Here is a 17166-nt window from a genome sequence, read left to right as displayed (position 1 = left end):
GTGCGGCGCTGGCCGCTCCCGGATGTGTGCCTAGCGCCGGAAGAGAAGACAGCCCCCCTCTCTCGGCCCGGCCATCTTGTGGGAAGAGCTGAAGCAGGCGCTCTTGGCTCGGCGCGGCCCGCTGCAATCCGTGGAGGAACGCGCCGCCGAGCCACCATCATGCCTGGGCACTTACAGGAAGGCTTCGGCTGCGTGGTCACCAACCGATTCGACCAGTTATTTGACGACGAATCGGATCCCTTCGAGGTGTTGAAGGCAGCAGAGAACAAGAAAAAAGAAGCCGGCGGGGGCGGCGTTGGGGGCCCTGGGGCCAAGAGCGCAGCTCAGGCCGCAGCTCAGACCAACTCCAATGCGGCGGGCAAACAGCTGCGTAAAGAGTCCCAGAAAGACCGCAAGAACCCGCTGCCCCCCAGCGTCGGCGTGGTTGACAAGAAGGAGGAGACGCAGCCGCCTGTGGCGCTTAAGAAAGAAGGTAAAGCAGTGGTAGAAGGTGGGAGACACCCGGGATGGAGGGAAGGAGCGAGGAGACTTGCGGCTAACACTCGCTTCTGGGGCTCCGAGGGTTCGCGGGAGACTTGGCCACTGATATCCCGGCGTTTCCCTCAACGCGACAAAAGCCAGGTCCTGCGAAGGTGTTGGGAGCGTGTTAAGCCCAAGTTCAAACCGCCACCTGCAAGGATACTGGAACCACCCCTTCCCGCCTCAGGTCTGAGCCGAGAAGCGTGGTCGGGATCCTGGGAGGCTGCTGCCTTCCCGCCGGATTCCTTGGCGGGCGAGCGCATGGACCGAGGCTCGGTGAAGGGAGCCACTCCTCGGAGCACTTGTAGTGAAGCGGACAGCGGGGGCTCCGCGGCTTCTTCCTGCTCAGAGCTGCCCCCTCAGTCTGCTGCTCTGAGGTGAGGTTGTCTCCTTCAGGCTACTCTCTTGCCATCTTGTCCCAGGATGGCGCGGGGTACGCCCGAAAAAGAGGGTCGAGTTTTCTGCCCGCGCGCACACCTCTCCGCAGGCATGTTCGAACCGCTCGGATATTGTGGGAAAAGCTGCCCTTTTAGGTGCACACGTGCTTTATTGTCCACCCCTCGCCCCCTCAACTATTACAAACTTAATAACTTGCTGGAGTGACTCAAGCTGTTGGGAGAGGAATTTAGCCCCTCGGGATTGACCAGAAGCGGGAATTCTGAATGAAAACGTGTTGGCAGGAAATCCTGAAACTCGTTCTCGAGTCAAGATCTTTTTATCTACCCCGTCGAACCCCCGCGGACCCACCTCCCCACTGCACGCAGTGTTTCGTGTGGTGTGCCCCTGGCGCGAGCCTCGTGGCTGTCACAGCGGTAGCCACCGCTGAGTCCTTTTGAGTCTATGGCTTTTTCTCCCCATGTGCGTGAAGCGTGGTCGGGATTTCATTGGCGGGTAGTAGCTGCTTCCAGGTCATTGTAAACTTCGCGGGATTGCCTTGAACTTGGTGTTTGCACTCTCCCTCATTGCTGGTTTCTCTTTGGTGGTGGGTGAAAAAGCATAGCAGTGAGGAGTAAGGAAAAATCTTACAGATCCGAAGTAAGTAGGTGTAGGACCTAAGTTCTGAATCGTAGAGATTACCTCTGTGTGTTGAAAGTTGAAATTTTGCCACGTGCTTCAGAAAGGAGTTCTGAGCTTTAGTTGAATTTGATAGCTAGCGTTCAGCTAATTTGAAAATGAAAACAATTGTGTTAGGTTTTGGTTTAGAATTTTTAAGAAATAGAACGTTTTGAGGCTTGGGATGAAGAACCTAGGTGGTAAATAAAACAATTATATTAAAATTACAGGTTGGAGAGGGAAGCACACGTTGGAGTATTAGCATGCATCTTTGAGGCTAAATACTCGGCTAATCTTTATAGCAGGCTCTATAGGCTGTAGCACAATGTAATAAATCGTTTAATTTCTATGTTAAGGAACACTGACTTGTGTAGTCATTTAAACTGTGCTCAAGTTTACCTCCTGTATCGCTAATTCAAAGAAGGTACATGAAAAAATGGAATCTGAAATGTGTTCACTCGTTTTGAATGTTCAAAACATGAGGTGTGCTTTAAACCCCTCAGTTTGATCATAAAGTCCGTTTATGAAATAAACTTTTACCTGGAACCTAGTATTTTAAATTATAAAGTTATTTCATAAATTTATGAGCAGGATTACGTTTACCATTCAGTAGTCAAATTCAATAATTTCCATTATTAGCTATCAACATTTTCCTTAGGTCAGCATTTCAGAGGACACTTAGGCTTAAATTGCATAAAACACAGGTTATAAAAATGTTGAATGAAAAAAGTTCATTTTGAGAGCCTACTATGTAGCAATCATTTCTGGGCATTGGGGAAGTATAGACCTGTAAACAAAAGTCCTGGACTCTTGTAGTAGGAGGGATTGTTAACCTGATCATGTGTTCTGTGCCTTTGAATAGGGGTCCTGGCACAATCAGATATGCTTTAGGTAGGTATTTACTGTTTATATTCTATGAATTTTGTAGTTTATCTTTTGCCCACTTGAGGAATTTGAGAATGGACACCACTGAACATCGCTAAGGTCTATTCTTGTTTGTTTTTTCAATGTTGAAAGCCTGGAATATAGTGAAAAATCTAGAGACACATTTTTAAATGTCAGTTGCTGCGTGGATTTATTTGTGTTTTAGATTCTGTAAGCCTGATAACTGAATATTGGAGTGTGGAAGCAAGCCATTGTTCATCTGGGTGTGTGAGGCTTGGATATTATAAGAACTGGTTCTGTAGCTCCACCCCATACACTCACTACCTCTGAAGAAATTTTTTTAAATGCCTCGGTGTAAGGTCTAATGTTTGTGTCCTGTCCTGAGAGTTTATGTGGAACGGACCTTAAAATTTCAGAGTTTGACGTTTACCATTTGACTGCAAGCAACTGAACAGTTGGGTGCATCTTGGTGGCGGTACACTTTCTTAGAAGCAGAGTGAACCAACTTAATATCTTGTGAAATCAATTCCTCAGGTGACTGTCAGAAATTGTGGTTTTGGAATTAGAGCATACCTAAAATTTTACAGTCATAAATTTAACCATCAGTCTACGTATTATCCTTAAGGCCACCATGGGGCCTTTCGGCCTTTGACACAAACAGAAAAAAGGTAAGGAAGAGGGAAATCAGTAAATGCTTCAGCCATCATTTAGTGTCACAAGTTTCTGTTTCTTACATCTTGCTTAATTTGTGTATGTGGTTTTTAAAGATTTTTTGAAAACATAATTGTAAGGGCAAACCAAAAAAAATTTCTCCATAATAATTGCTTCTGGTTGCATAACAATGTGTTTTAAAACCAGGTGTAGTATGTATGTATATGTTTATATATATACATATATATATAAACTGCAGTAGGAAGAGGGTTAAGTAGCTCTTTTCAACTATGGAGATGTAATCTTTTTAAAATTTTTTCATTGAAGTATAGTTCATTTACAAAATGTGTTACTTGCTGCTGTACGCTGAAGTGATTCAGTTATACATGTGTGTGTATATAATCTTTTTTAATATAGTCCCTTATGGTTTGTCACAGGATATTGAATATAGTTTTCCATATTATACAGTAGGACCTTATTAGTCATTGGATATAATCTTAAATGGCATTTGCTTTCCCTTCAGTTTTGTAATTTTGTAAAATCATCAGTCTTTTTACTCTCTTTTCCTCTTCAGATGATGTAAAATAAAATAATGCCTTCACTGTTGGTGTGGTTTTTTTTTGTTTTTAAGGGTCCTTATCTGGTGATTGTGTTGGTTTGCTTGACTATTATTTGTAAATGGCTACTGTATTAATTGTTTTTATTATATCATTTGCTTAAGATTTCTTGAATTTAGAATTTTAAATTAAGAGGTAGGCATCTTGAAAAGTGAGAGAAATAACTAAATGACTTCCAGGTCAATTACAGAGAGTGCTTTAGAGGGGGTAATGGTTTGGCAAACCAAATGGAATTTTGAAACAAGTTTATTTAAATAGGAATTTTTCTGAAGTACTTTGTTAAACTTCAGAGGTGCCCAGTGTTAGCCTTTTTCAACAGAAAATGCTAGTAGTGGACTTAAAGAGTAGTATTTTTTTTTTCTAACAGTCTAGGCCTAAATGTTTTGTGTTGCAAAAATGATTTGCTTATATGGGTTTTGTTTTGTTTTTGTTTTTTTTTAATCGTTTTAGGAATAAGACGTGTTGGAAGAAGACCTGATCAACAACTTCAGGGTGAAGGGAAGATAATTGATAGGAGACCAGAAAGGCGACCACCTCGTGAAAGAAGATTCGAAAAGCCACTTGAAGAAAAGGGTGAAGGAGGAGAATTTTCCGTTGATAGGCAAGATTGTTTCTTAATCTCTTCATGTATTGTCAGTTTATAGACATACATCTTAACGCATATAAATTGAGTATAATTGCCAGGAAGCAGTGTGGCTGGTTAATTTTATCACTTTTTTCAGCAGACCATGTGAGTATGAGTATCTATGTTATTAATGACATTTTGGTAACAGTTTTTGGTATTCAGACTTAGATTTCTTGTAGTGAAACACTTCAATTATGCAGGTTAGATGTGTTTATTTTAATTTTTAAGTATATGAGTGAATAGCAGTTTTATTAGATTATAATGTGAAATGAGTAACAGTGGAAGAGTATATATATTAGTAGTAAAAGAGAATGTCAAAATAATTTTCTTACTTTGGAGAATTTCCTAGTTCTGATTCCCTTTAACTGTTTAGAAATAGACTATTTTGAATTTCTAAAACATTTAACAGTTGGGCTGTGAGCCAGTAAATATGTTCCTGTACTTTTGAGTCTTTGACTTTCTCTCATTCTTTTTTCCAGAAACCTTAGAAGTATGTAATATTTTTCATTTGTTGTAGACCGATTATTGACCGGCCTATCCGAGGCCGTGGTGGTCTTGGAAGAGGTCGAGGAGGTCGTGGACGTGGAATGGGCCGGGGAGATGGCTTTGATTCTCGTGGCAAACGTGAATTTGATAGGCATAGTGGAAGTGATAGATCGTAAGTCTTATATTGGTTTTTATTATACTTTAATATTTGAATCTACTTCTTTAATAAAACAAAATTTGAATTTCTAGAAGTAAAGAGTATTATGTTAACTCAGTTTTGTTAGTTCTTTTTCACATTACAGTGGCCTGAAGCATGAGGACAAACGTGGAGGGAGCGGATCTCACAACTGGGGAACTGTCAAAGATGAATTAACGTTGGTATTTCGGTTTCTTAATAAATAATTTTAATAAAATTGTATAGTTTATGGTTGAGATTTGCCCTTAGTTCTGTTAAATATTTACTTGTCCTAGGGACAAGAATGGATGCTGTTATCTCAGCTACTTCCTTACAAGATGATGGGTGATTTTTTGGATATGTTAGGGTTATAATGTGTCAAATGACCAATTTTCCTCTGTTTCAAACGTGTGACACTTTTCATATAGGTGTATCACTTTTACTGAAATCTTATATTGAAGTTAGTTGAGTATTCTGCTATTGTGTGTTTCTTATTTTATAATTCTTATTCTAGCTATTAACCTTTTGGTGATTATAAAAACTTGAAAAGCTGGTGGGTCTTTATTTTAGAAGTGCTGCCTTTCTACTTTTTGAGTAGTGTGCTTGAGCTGTAACTTGGATCAGTGTATATTTTTAAATTATTTTCTTGTAATGTTCTACAGGGGAGTAAATTCAGTAGGAAAAAACTGGGAATGTGAGAATTTTAAAATACTTTTGTATACTCTTTTAACTACATGTAAATGGACCTAGATGCCTTTTTTTCTTTCTTTCCTTAGAGAGTCCCCCAAATACATTCAGAAACAAATATCTTATAATTGCAGTGACTTGGAACAATCAAATGTGACTGAGGAAACACCTGAAGGTGAAGAACATCCAGTTGCGGACACTGAAAATAAGTAAGTGATTTTGTATGTGGTGGTAATGGTTGAGCATTGCAATGTTCGGGGTTTACCAAAAAAAATCTGTAGACTTAATGTTGCTAAATATTTTCTTTTTAATAGGAAAGACTTTATTGTACTCCATTCCTTCAAATAGTAGAGGAGTACTTTACACATGTATATGTTGGGCTGTTTGAATTTACCATTGGCATCTTAAAAAGATAAGGAAAATAGATATTTTAGTAAATCCTGTTAGCCCTGAGCACAAAAACTAGTTGTTTTAACCTGAGAATTATTTGCAACTCATAGTTCACAGTACTTTGGACTGTACACATTTTATACTGAGACAGTTTAAAATGAGAAAATGTGACTATTAAAATTAGTTCCTCCATCTCTTTGAAGGTTGTTTCCGTTGACATAGAATGTGGAATACAGCATTATTGGCTTGTTTTAAAATGTGTGAGGAGAGCAAGGGCCAGAATATGTTATCCTTTAACTAGCTTTTCTTATTTTCTGAGTTTTTAGGTACAAGACAGTTTTGAAATTAAATTGTTCAAGGATTGGAGAGTTTTAAAGACTCAAGTTATGCTGGTAGAAATAGTTCTATGCCTTCCTCTGTCTTCCATCAATACAAGCAGAAGTTATATGTCAGTCATTTCTTTCAGTATGTAAAGTCTTGCATTGCATATTATTTAGGTCAGTAATTCTTAATCAAGGCATAATCAAATCATTTAGGGAGGGGATGCTTTTCTAAACTCTTCTCCAGAATTGTTCTTAGAATGAAGCACTATTAATGATTAGAAAGTCATATTTGGTGGATTTGCTTAAATAAGGAATAATAATTGATTTATTATTAGAGAAAATTACTATTGTTTTTAGTTATTACTAAAAGTATAAATATTTTTAGTTACACTATTAGTTATTTTAGCTATTATTACTATTAGATTAAAAATACATGGTGTTGAGTTGAACTTTGTTTTATTTTATATGAAACTGAATATTTTGTGTGGTAAACAATGGAATAGGTAAGTTAAATGAACCTTATACAACACTTAATTACTTTACAAAGCTCAACACAAATATTGTTCTCTTAATGAAGAACCGTCATTTATTTAAATGAATAAATATTTAATTTGTTTAAATATTTGAACATTTATATCACCTTAAGAGTAATCTGCCAGGATTATAACTGTTTATACATACAGTTATGTAAGAGATATACTGGTATTGATAGGGTATTGGAAGCAAATTTTAGCTCAGTTCCCAGGACTGAAATTGGGGTTCGAGGTATTGAGCCTAAAGACCATGATGATGACATTAGCTTACATATGCAAGTGTAAACTTAAGAAACACAGTTTAGGCTGAATTTGATTGGTTCCTTTAAGTATAGTTCTTGAGTTTCTGTTTTGTTTCATTTGATTCTTAGAACCCTTGAAGGTAGATGTCATGGTTTCATGACGTGATAAATGTATGCTGAGTTCTGTTCTTGGCTACGTTACAACTTATGAGTAACTGGGACCTTTTTTCTTTCTTTAATTTTCTGATCTGCAAACTGACAGGGTTGGACTTGATATTTAAAATTGCATCAATTCAGTATGAACTTGGTCTGGGGAGTTTAAGATGAGATTTGTCGAACAGTAAAGAATAGCATGTATGGGAGTAACTTGAGCTCTGAGGCTAACTGAATCACCTACTATCTTTGGAAAGAAGCAGTGCTCCCAAAATAGCAAACTTGTTTGGTGATAATTGAAAATTGAGATTAAATAGTGAATTCCTAGGTGCATGCTTTGTTTGTGTAAAAAGGAAACAGGATACTATACAATAGTTATAGTCTGAGAATTATATTAGAAATAACACAATTTGGTATTAAGTATTGAAAACCAGTATTTTATAAAAAGTTCCGTTACTAGTGAAACTTTAGTTTCCTGTTCATGTATACACTGGTTTGAAAGTTGGAGTATATATAAAGATTGGATTTGTAGAAATTAGAGATTTGCTTTAAATGTTATAAAAATGGATCAGGGAACAGTTCTCTTATATTCTTAAATATAAAACTTGGTTGTCATGGGCAGCCTAAATGATTACCTTCATGTGTGTTATGAATTATGTATTATGGAAATTAAAAATGTGTTTTAGCAGAAGCTAAATCGGATTTCAATCACATACTGTAAGTTTTAAAAACAGTAGTGTGGTTTTAAAAAAATGTGTTCTAGGTTTAAGAAACTGTGTTACTGATAGATGATCGTTTAAGAGTTTATGAAGATGAATTGTATGTTCCTTCATTATCCACATTTTCAGTGATTTAACAAACAGTAAATTCCTGGTCTCTACCAAGTCACATGTTAGCCATTGGGTTACAAAGAAAACTGATTCTCCTGTCCTTGGATAATCTAGATGATTACCAACCAGCTAAGGTTGGTACTTCCTCCCTTACACTTATAAGTTCTGTGATTTTATGAGCCCCCTACCAGGTGTAATACTGAAACATCTTCACACAGGGAAAATGAAGTTGAAGAAGTAAAGGAAGAGGGTCCAAAAGAAATGACTTTGGATGAGTGGAAGGCTATTCAAAATAAGGACCGGGCAAAAGTAGAATTTAATATCCGAAAACCAAATGAAGGTGCTGATGGGCAGTGGAAGAAGGGATTTGTTCTTCATAAGTCAAAAAGTGAAGAGGTAAAGTGAAGTTTTGTGGTGTTTGAAAATGTTCAGATTTGTCTTGAATTGCATATACAATTTTTGTTTTAAAATTTCACATGGGTAATCTGTTTATAAAATAAAGTTTTACATAGGATTATTTGAGACATATATTGCCCCCAAAGGAAAATAAGCTATATTATAATATACTATTAAGAAATTATTCTTTTAAAGTTTTAATCTTTTTTAAAATCTTACTTAACTGGGAGTCATTAAGATTTGTATTAGGTTGAAAGGTTGGCATTTTTTACGTGGTGTAACTTTAAACTGTCTGCCTATGCCATATATAAATAATATCTGGGAATCTTTAGGTAATCATTACTGAAGAGTAATAGCTTGTGAAGACCAGAGAATTTATGAGTTTCCTTTCCTTAGGAAACAAGGAAACTAATGAAAATACTCCAGAAAGACGAGTGACTTTTGATTTGGTAGCTTTTATTTAAGTCTTGGGACGCATTCTTAGGGGACTGTCCCACTGCTATATCTTTTTAGGGTTTATGTAAGTATGAGCTTTTAGTCTCAGTTAGGCTGAAATGTTATGAAGGCAATCTGATAATTTAAAAAATACAGTAAAATCTTTCTACATTATAATTTTCTAAGCAAAAAAATAATTGTGAAACAAGCTTGGAAATATTCTGCACTAAAGTAAAAATTCAGAGATGATTTTTTAAACATGGGCATCATGAAAGTAGTATAAATGAGACAGTCTTGTGTCATTTCCTATCGGTAAAGAAAAAATTTTTTGCTTCATTAGAATGCTTTGGGTTTTGTAGTTCTTGCTGATAAAGTTGTTTCGTGTATCTGTAAAATCCAAAGAGAATCTTGATTTAAAGAACCATAGAGGTTCACTTTAGGGAGATTATTCATTTGAACTAATTATTAAAACTGCTTGCTGCTGCTGCTAAGTCACTTCAGTCGTGTCCGACTCTGCGTGACCCCATAGATGGCAGCCCACCAGGCTCCCCCGTCCCTGGGATTCTCCAGGCAAGAACACTGGAGTGGGTTGCCATTTCCTTCTCCAGTGCATGAAAGTGAAAAGTGAAAGTGAAGTCGCTCAGTAAAGTACTTTGGTACCTTTGAGACAATTATAAGTTTTTGTGGTCCCAACAGAACTTTTCTTCAGAACAGAACACAGACATAAAATACTTCAGTATAATTTTAGATTATATCATTACCATTAATGCCCTGCAACCTCTTGATACATTTTATAGACATCTGGTTAAGTATCCCAGCTTTAAGTATTTTATATTGAGCTTTTCAGAAATAATTATTACACAAGGTGATATATAAATAGAATTTTCTGAAAATTATAAAATGTGAAATTGGTTATGAATAACCTTGAAACTAGGACATTTTCTTTATCAACCACTTACAAATGCTTGGACCCTCATAGTTAGGCTACTTTTGTGATGTTGTACTTGGAATCTGGCCTTATTGGCATATATGGCCTTATCACTTGAATACAGATTGTCTCTGATGTAGAGCTTTTGGTTTTTGTTTTATTGCTTTTCACTTTCAATACTACATTTAATAAATTAACATGAGATATTTAACACATTATAATAAAGGCTTTGTGGATTTGTTTTAGATGATTTTGCTCTGCCGTTGGGTAATGTAGATGTCCTAAGCACATTGAAGGTAGGCTAGGCCAAGCTATGATGTGTTTGGTAGGTTAGGTATATTAAATGTATTTTGGACTTAGAGATAATCTGGGGTTTATCAGGATGCAACCTCATTGTAACTTTATAACAGATCTTTAAGTTTGTTGTATACAGTGCTTTGAGTACTCTTTTTTCTTTTATTATACTTACCTTCATCTTCATAATAAAAATGAAGTAGTTAGGGAAAGGAAAATACTTTTTTGAGAAATGGAGAACTAAATTTTTGACAGCTGAGACCAAGCTCTATTTCCTTAATTATTGCACAGTGCTATAGAAAAAAAAAAAAAACCCCTGTAAATTGATCCTGGTAGTTTACTTGAAGATTGGGGTTGTAACCTGAATATCCAGGCTTCCTCTTAATTACTATAGTAATACCTTCAGGATTGTCTTCAGTAATATATCACCTAAAACTTCTTTGCTTCTTGCTCTAGAAATTTATAAATGGTTTTAACTAATAAATTGATATTGTTGTTTTGCAATAGCTAACATTTAAAATCAGACACTTCACATATTTAATTGACTTATTTGCTAGTGATTTTGTATTTTAGGCTCTGTTAAAGTTAATATTTTTTAAATGTTAAAATTAATATTTTTTAAAATTAAAAAAATTTGAAAATATTTTTAAAGACCTTTCTTTTTAAAGAAAGACACAAAAGGGATGTAATTTAGTTTGGGTATTAGATGATTAAAGGAATGAAAATCTGTTTACAAATAAAGAATTTGTACTTGAAAAGGTAATTATTAACAGTTGTAATATTACAAGATATTTAGAATGAAATACCCTTCAGAAAAGAGGATTATACATGTATTTAGAAAAATTAAAACATACTTTAGTATAGGAAGCTTCCAACTAGAAGATTAAAACCCATTTTCCCAAATGTACAAAAGAAAATCAGGCATTAAGCAGTGTGAGATTGCTTGGCATTTTTGTAGTCTGTCAGGTGGCTTGGGATCTGAATTTCACAAACATGATGACTTCATTTTAATGAAGGTTCCTTTGGTAAATTTAAGGCATGGTTTTATTTGTATAAGTTTTGGAAGGTTGTTTATGTAACTTGTTTCACTTCAATCTGTAGTTCTCCAATTTATATGGCAGACCATGTTTAAATATAAACAGAAAAGCATTTTGAGAAGTCTGTACACAGTTTATTCCCCAAGTCATAGCTGGTATAGAGCAAAAGTTCTCTCTAAAACTTAATGAAGAGATTCAGTAATATCTCTAACAGAAATATATACTATCTATCTAAAAGTCTTCATCAGAGGTTCAGATTGGAATCCTAATCTGAAGGGCATATTTTAAACATACTTATTCATCCCTGATGGCTCAGAGAGTAAAGAATCTGCCTGAAGTGCAGGAGACCAAGCTTCTATCCCTGGATCGGAAAGATCCCCTGGAGAAGGAAATGGCTACCCATTCAAGTATTCTTGCCTGGAGAATCCCATGGACGGAGGAGCTTGGTAGGCTACAGTCCATAGGGTTGCAGAGTCAGACACGACTGAGCAACTAACACTATTCTTACTTCACTGCTAAAGATTATAATTCAGTAGGTTTGAGATGGGGCCCAGCCACTTGAGTAGTTGTGATAATACCTGTAATCAAGACTTGCTAGAATCACCTATAACTAAAGTTAAGGGAATATGAAGTGGAGAAAAGTGAAAGGAATTCTTCCTGCTAGATGACTGTAGGTCATCCCAAAGCTTACTTATTACCTGTTGTTACATTTTTTCACACAAAGGACAGGTTGTAGAAAGCTCATTTAGAAATATACAACATTGCTTTCCTATTAATCAAATCACCCAGTGGCCTTCATTTGAAATTTTAGGCTCATGCTGAAGACTCAGTTATGGATCATCATTTCCGGAAGCCAGCAAATGATATAACATCTCAGCTGGAGATCAATTTTGGAGACCTTGGCCGCCCAGGACGTGGTGGCAGGGGAGGACGAGGTGGGCGTGGGCGTGGCGGACGTCCAAACCGTGGCATCAGGACTGACAAGGTAATTTTAAGATATAGTCTACCGTTGTAAGTAACTTGAGGGACCTCTTTTGATGGATGACTGACCTAACTCCTTTTGCGGACATAAGTAGAAGAAAAAGGTTGGCATGCCTTTAAGAAATTACATTTTAGGTTATATTTTTGTTTAAAGCACTTAAATGACTGTGCTGGCAGTGGTTAAGTTTATCACCCTTTATTGAACAATTAATTTAGTGCTTGTCATGGTACTGTGCTTTTTAAAAAAATTGCCATTTTATAGAAGATGAAATTCAGGTGCAAGGAACCAAGGTAATTTTTTGGTCTTTGTCTACCTGAAGTGCCAAATATCAATAATTGTCTTGACAAATCTTCACTGCTTTTTAGAGGTCAGCTTAATAAAACCTTTGTGTCCAATATATAATAGTGTGACATTGATTGGTTGTTGATTCCTATTTTGTTCAGGAGAGCTGTTCTCTTAATTAAGTTGGGATTCATTTTTGTCCTATTTTTTGTGATTTCCATTGCCTTGCACTGTGTGTGACACAAATTTTTCTGAAACATTTTGCTAGAAGCCCTAATAATTGGTAGTTTTGAATTTTGATCTGCTTGGTCCCAAAGTTCATGGTTTATTGATGAGATACTAATATTCACGTAGCTTCCCCACCAGTTAGATATCCATGCTTCATGGGAATAAACATACCAACCAAAGAAGAGCTTATTGCCAATAAACCAGAATTTGGGCATATTTCAGATTATCTAGGAGCAAACAGTGTTGTGTATCTGTCAGTAGAAGGACTGGTTTCATCTGTACAAGAAGGAATAACACTGAAAAAACAGAGTGAAAAAGCAAGACATTATGGTTCAAGAAAATGGGAATGGTTTGGAATGTTTTGAAAACAGTGGTTATTGTACAGAGGAAGATATTATGATTCAAGAAAGTGAGAATGGTCTGGAATGTTTTGAAAAGAATGATCATTGTACAGCTTGTCTGACTAGAAAATACCCTGTGGAATTGGAATGGTAGCTGCCAGGGGCAGACATCATGTTTCAGGACACAAAAGTTGGTGGAGAAGTTGGTAGTGGTTATACCTTCATTTACTGTTACTCAGTTGGTACAGTGTGAAATGCCACATGATTGTAAGTTCTGAGATTTTTTTTTTCTGAAAAGGACACCAAATTGCTATGATTTATTCAGTAATCCTGGATAAATACTTTGGTATTATGTAGGAACTTGGATGATCCTTTCAGTTTTATTCAGTACTGTTAGTTTTTAGAGATCATATACATTTCAGATCATCAGCAGTAATGTAGCAGATAGGTGAATTTCTGTTTTAGAGAGGATTGCCAGGTATTATACTCTCACAGGTTCTTAGGAAATTTTGTGGAATGTTTAAGAGTTACTGAAATTCATTTATGGAATATTTTCATGGAGAAGGAAATGGCAACCCACTCTAGTGTTCTTGCCTGGAGAATCCCAGGGACGGGGGAGCCTGGTGGGCTGCCGTCTATGGGGTTGCACAGAGTCGGACACGACTGAAGTGGCTTAGCTTAGCTTAGTGATAATTTGAGTTAGTTCATTGTGTCTTACAGTCTATTCAGAACCAACCATAATGTCCTGAATTCTCAACATCTGATAAATTGGCACCCCATCTGCTTGATTGAGTCTGACAATGTTTAATTATAGTAGTAACTTAATATTCTAGATTTTATGGTCACCCTTAACAGTGTAGTGATATTTTGTTTGTTTTTTCCCTCTGTAACATGGGTTCTTTTTAAAGGACAGCATTGTGTATATGGATCTTTTTAATACTTTTTTGTTTTGTAATTTGTATTTTGACTATAAATAGCCATTGAGTTCCTTCCTATCAGTTATGAATGTGCTGCTTAAATAATTGGTTTCTTAGCTTGCTTTCATTGCCATTCTTATTATTAGCAGGTGGGAAAAATAAAAGAATAGTGAGCAACAGTGAATCCACATACGTACCTTGTGTGAATCTACTAGTGTGATTTGTTAGAAAAACAAATAACCCATGGTGTTACTAGGAGTTTTCTCAGATCTTGATAGAAAATTCAGGACAGGGCTCATTGCAAATATTTGTAATCTTTTTTTTTTTTTAATTTTAGTGGATCAGTTATATATACACACATATTCACTTGTTTTTTAGATTCTTTTTATATATAGGTTGTTACGATACAGTCAGTCCTTATTAGTTACCTATTTTCTATATAGCACTGTGTATATGTCGATCTCAGTCTCCCAATTTATTCCCCTCAAGTCCTATTCTGATCCATAATTTTACCTTTTGAAAGTAAAAGCTTTGGCATATTTTACTTACTGTAATAAAACTTTTTTTTGTTGTTTTTAAGAATCTGTCTAAATGTAGACGCTGGAAATATAAGATTTTGAGAATCATTAATTTTGCTTGTTTCTTTTTCTTTTTCAGTCAAGTGCTTCTGCTCCTGATGTGGATGACCCAGAGGCATTCCCAGCTCTGGCTTAACTGGATGCCATAAGACCACCCTGGTTCCTTTGTGGACCCTCCTCTTTGAGGCTTGCATGCTTAAGGATCCCAAACGACTAAGAAATTTAAAAAAACAAAAAAACAAAAAAAAACAAAAACAAAAAAAAAGACTGTCATTCATACCATTCACACCTAAAGACTGAATTTTATCTGTTTTGAAAATGAACTTCTCCTGCTACACAGAAGTAACAATATGGTAGTCAGTTTTGTATTTAGAAATGTATTGGTAGCAGGGATGTTTTCATAATTTTCAGAGATTATGCATTCTTCATGAATACTTTTGTATTGCTGCTTGCAAATATGCATTTCCAAACTTGAAATATAGGTGTGAACAGTGTGTACCAGTTTAAAGCTTTCACTTCATTTGTGTTTTTTAATTAAGGATTTAGATGTTCCCCCTATTACAAACTGGTTTTAAATATTGGACATAATATCAGTTTTAATACCTGCTTTGCATTTTCACACATGGTCAACTGGGACATGTAAACTTTGTCAAATTTTATGCTGTGTGGAATACTAACTACTTTATGTATTTTAACTTAGTTTTAATATTTTCATTTCTGGGGATAAGGTGTTTTTCACTTCTCATGATAGCTGTTATATATGCTAAATCTTTATATACAGAAATACCAGTACTTGAACAAATTCAAAGCACATTGGTTTATTAACCCTTGCTCCTGCATGGTTCATTAGGTTCAAATTATAATTGATTCAATTTCAATTATATTTACTTTTAAAATGTCACTTGCCCATTTTAAAAATCAGTCTAGACACCTTACTGCTAAAAGTTGTTTAAGCTACTTATTGTTGGTAGACACATACTGTCAAGTGAAGTAGTTTTATGGGTGTTGGATTTTTCCTCCTCCAATAGGGTGGGTGGAACAAGTTAATTTGGCTAATGTGTTAACATTTAAACTGCTCTGTAAAGTAAGTGGCCGCTCAGTATGATTTGTATGTGTGAAAGGTCCCAAAATCAAAATTGTACATCCATAATCAACCCTTTAACTCTCCCTTGTTCTAAAGAAACCAAAGGGCACTGGTTAGTATGGTAAGGTTGGAGGTTGTTAATTTCTGGGATTATAAGGTTGGAACAGCAGCACCATCCATGAAATGAAAACCAAAAATTTTACTGTTTCCAAATTTCCTATATTGCTATTAATTTTTGTCTTGATAGATTCTGTAGAAGGTAACAAGTATCTTTTTACCTCTTCCTCTGTTACAAAATTAGGTTAATAATGGATTCTTTGATCAAGAGCATCACCACTTACTAAAACATACATGGAGAGAATAATAAACAGCCTTTCTAGGATTTTTTTTTAAGTCTTCTGCAACATTGATTAACAGGAAAGGGGCTTTATTTACAGGTTTAAAGATCTTTTTGTCACTATTAGTAATTTTCTATCTATGTGGTAATGTCCAATTTAAAAAATACTTGATATAAGACATTAAGTCATAAAAATGTCTGTTTAGCTCATTAGTTTTCCCCGATACTTCTAAAGGAGAAAGCATACAGTACAAGAGTTTCGCATTGAGATTGGATTAATTAATTAAGTGACCTGCTAGTTTGACATTTTAGGAAGGAGGTAATTGGTTTTTTTTAATGGTGGATAAACTTGTGCTGGTGTTTTGGATCTTATGATGCTGAGCATGTTCTGCACTGGTGCTAATGTTAAACATAATTTTATATTTACAAACATATCTGCTACCCAGAGGCAAGTATTAATTTAGTCCATATGGACTATTGACCCCTCTTGAGATTGCAACATACACATTCCTAAACATACCCATACATAGTGTGTTTAAAGTATCTTAACTCATTTTTGGACACGAACATGTAACAAACCTGATTTCTAGCAACATATAGAAAACACCTATTAAAAAAATAAGTTCTACTCATTGTCAGCCATTGCTGGCATTCTGTCACTAGAGAATACACAGCAATATCTGGTATGTTGCAAGCTTTCAAGATAGCCTGGATTTTAAAGTCAGTCCATTAGTTGTATCTGATGGATGTAAATTTGCCTCCTAGTTCACTTTGTGTCACGAGCTAAAACTGTGAACCTAACTTTCTCTTATTGGTGGGTAATAACTGAAAATAAAGATTTTATTTTCATGCTCACTTCTTAAAAGTCATAAAAGCAATCAAATAGGAGCCCATTTATCGCCATGTGTCTTCTGACCTGTGTGTGTACCACCAAAGGTAATGTTCATGTTTCACTTTTTCACAAACAGGCGTGTGTGTATGGAGTGTTTGTTAACCTCGTCTGTCAAATAGCAATTGGGAGAGTACATATTTTAAGTATAAAATTTAATTATTGCAAAATGAATTTCAAGGACCGACATGACAATTGACATTTCTTGTAGGAAACTCCATGTTTGAGTGAATGTCAGGGGTTTGTCTTTTCACAAATAAGGTAATAAT

At 35.8% G+C, this 17166-nt stretch overlaps 1 protein-coding gene and 1 long non-coding RNA gene across 5 annotated transcripts in view; both read left to right on the top strand.

Annotated features, from left to right (window-relative positions):
• Positions 1-17166, top strand: part of LOC132659276 (uncharacterized) — a 652410-nt gene that overhangs the window by 324168 nt on the left and 311076 nt on the right. The window lies entirely within an intron of this gene.
• Positions 74-16863, top strand: SERBP1 (SERPINE1 mRNA binding protein 1). 4 transcript variants are annotated; one of them, XM_004002061.4, is made up of 8 exons: positions 74-472; positions 4176-4326; positions 4868-5008; positions 5139-5210; positions 5833-5907; positions 8388-8565; positions 12071-12244; positions 14667-16863. In XM_004002061.4, the coding sequence occupies exons 1-8, from the start codon at positions 160-162 to the stop codon at positions 14721-14723; spliced, it is 1161 nt and encodes a 386-aa protein (XP_004002110.1). In that variant the 5' UTR covers positions 74-159; the 3' UTR covers positions 14724-16863. The 4 variants fall into 4 exon arrangements, with proteins under 4 accessions (XP_004002110.1, XP_004002112.1, XP_004002109.1 ...); XM_004002063.4 differs by having other exon boundaries at positions 5788-5907; XM_004002060.4 differs by having other exon boundaries at positions 5121-5210.

This window comes from Ovis aries, chromosome 1 (assembly GCF_016772045.2).
Source record: "Ovis aries strain OAR_USU_Benz2616 breed Rambouillet chromosome 1, ARS-UI_Ramb_v3.0, whole genome shotgun sequence".
Taxonomy (NCBI): domain Eukaryota; kingdom Metazoa; phylum Chordata; class Mammalia; order Artiodactyla; family Bovidae; genus Ovis; species Ovis aries.
This window is presented reverse-complemented; position numbering and strand designations above follow the sequence as displayed.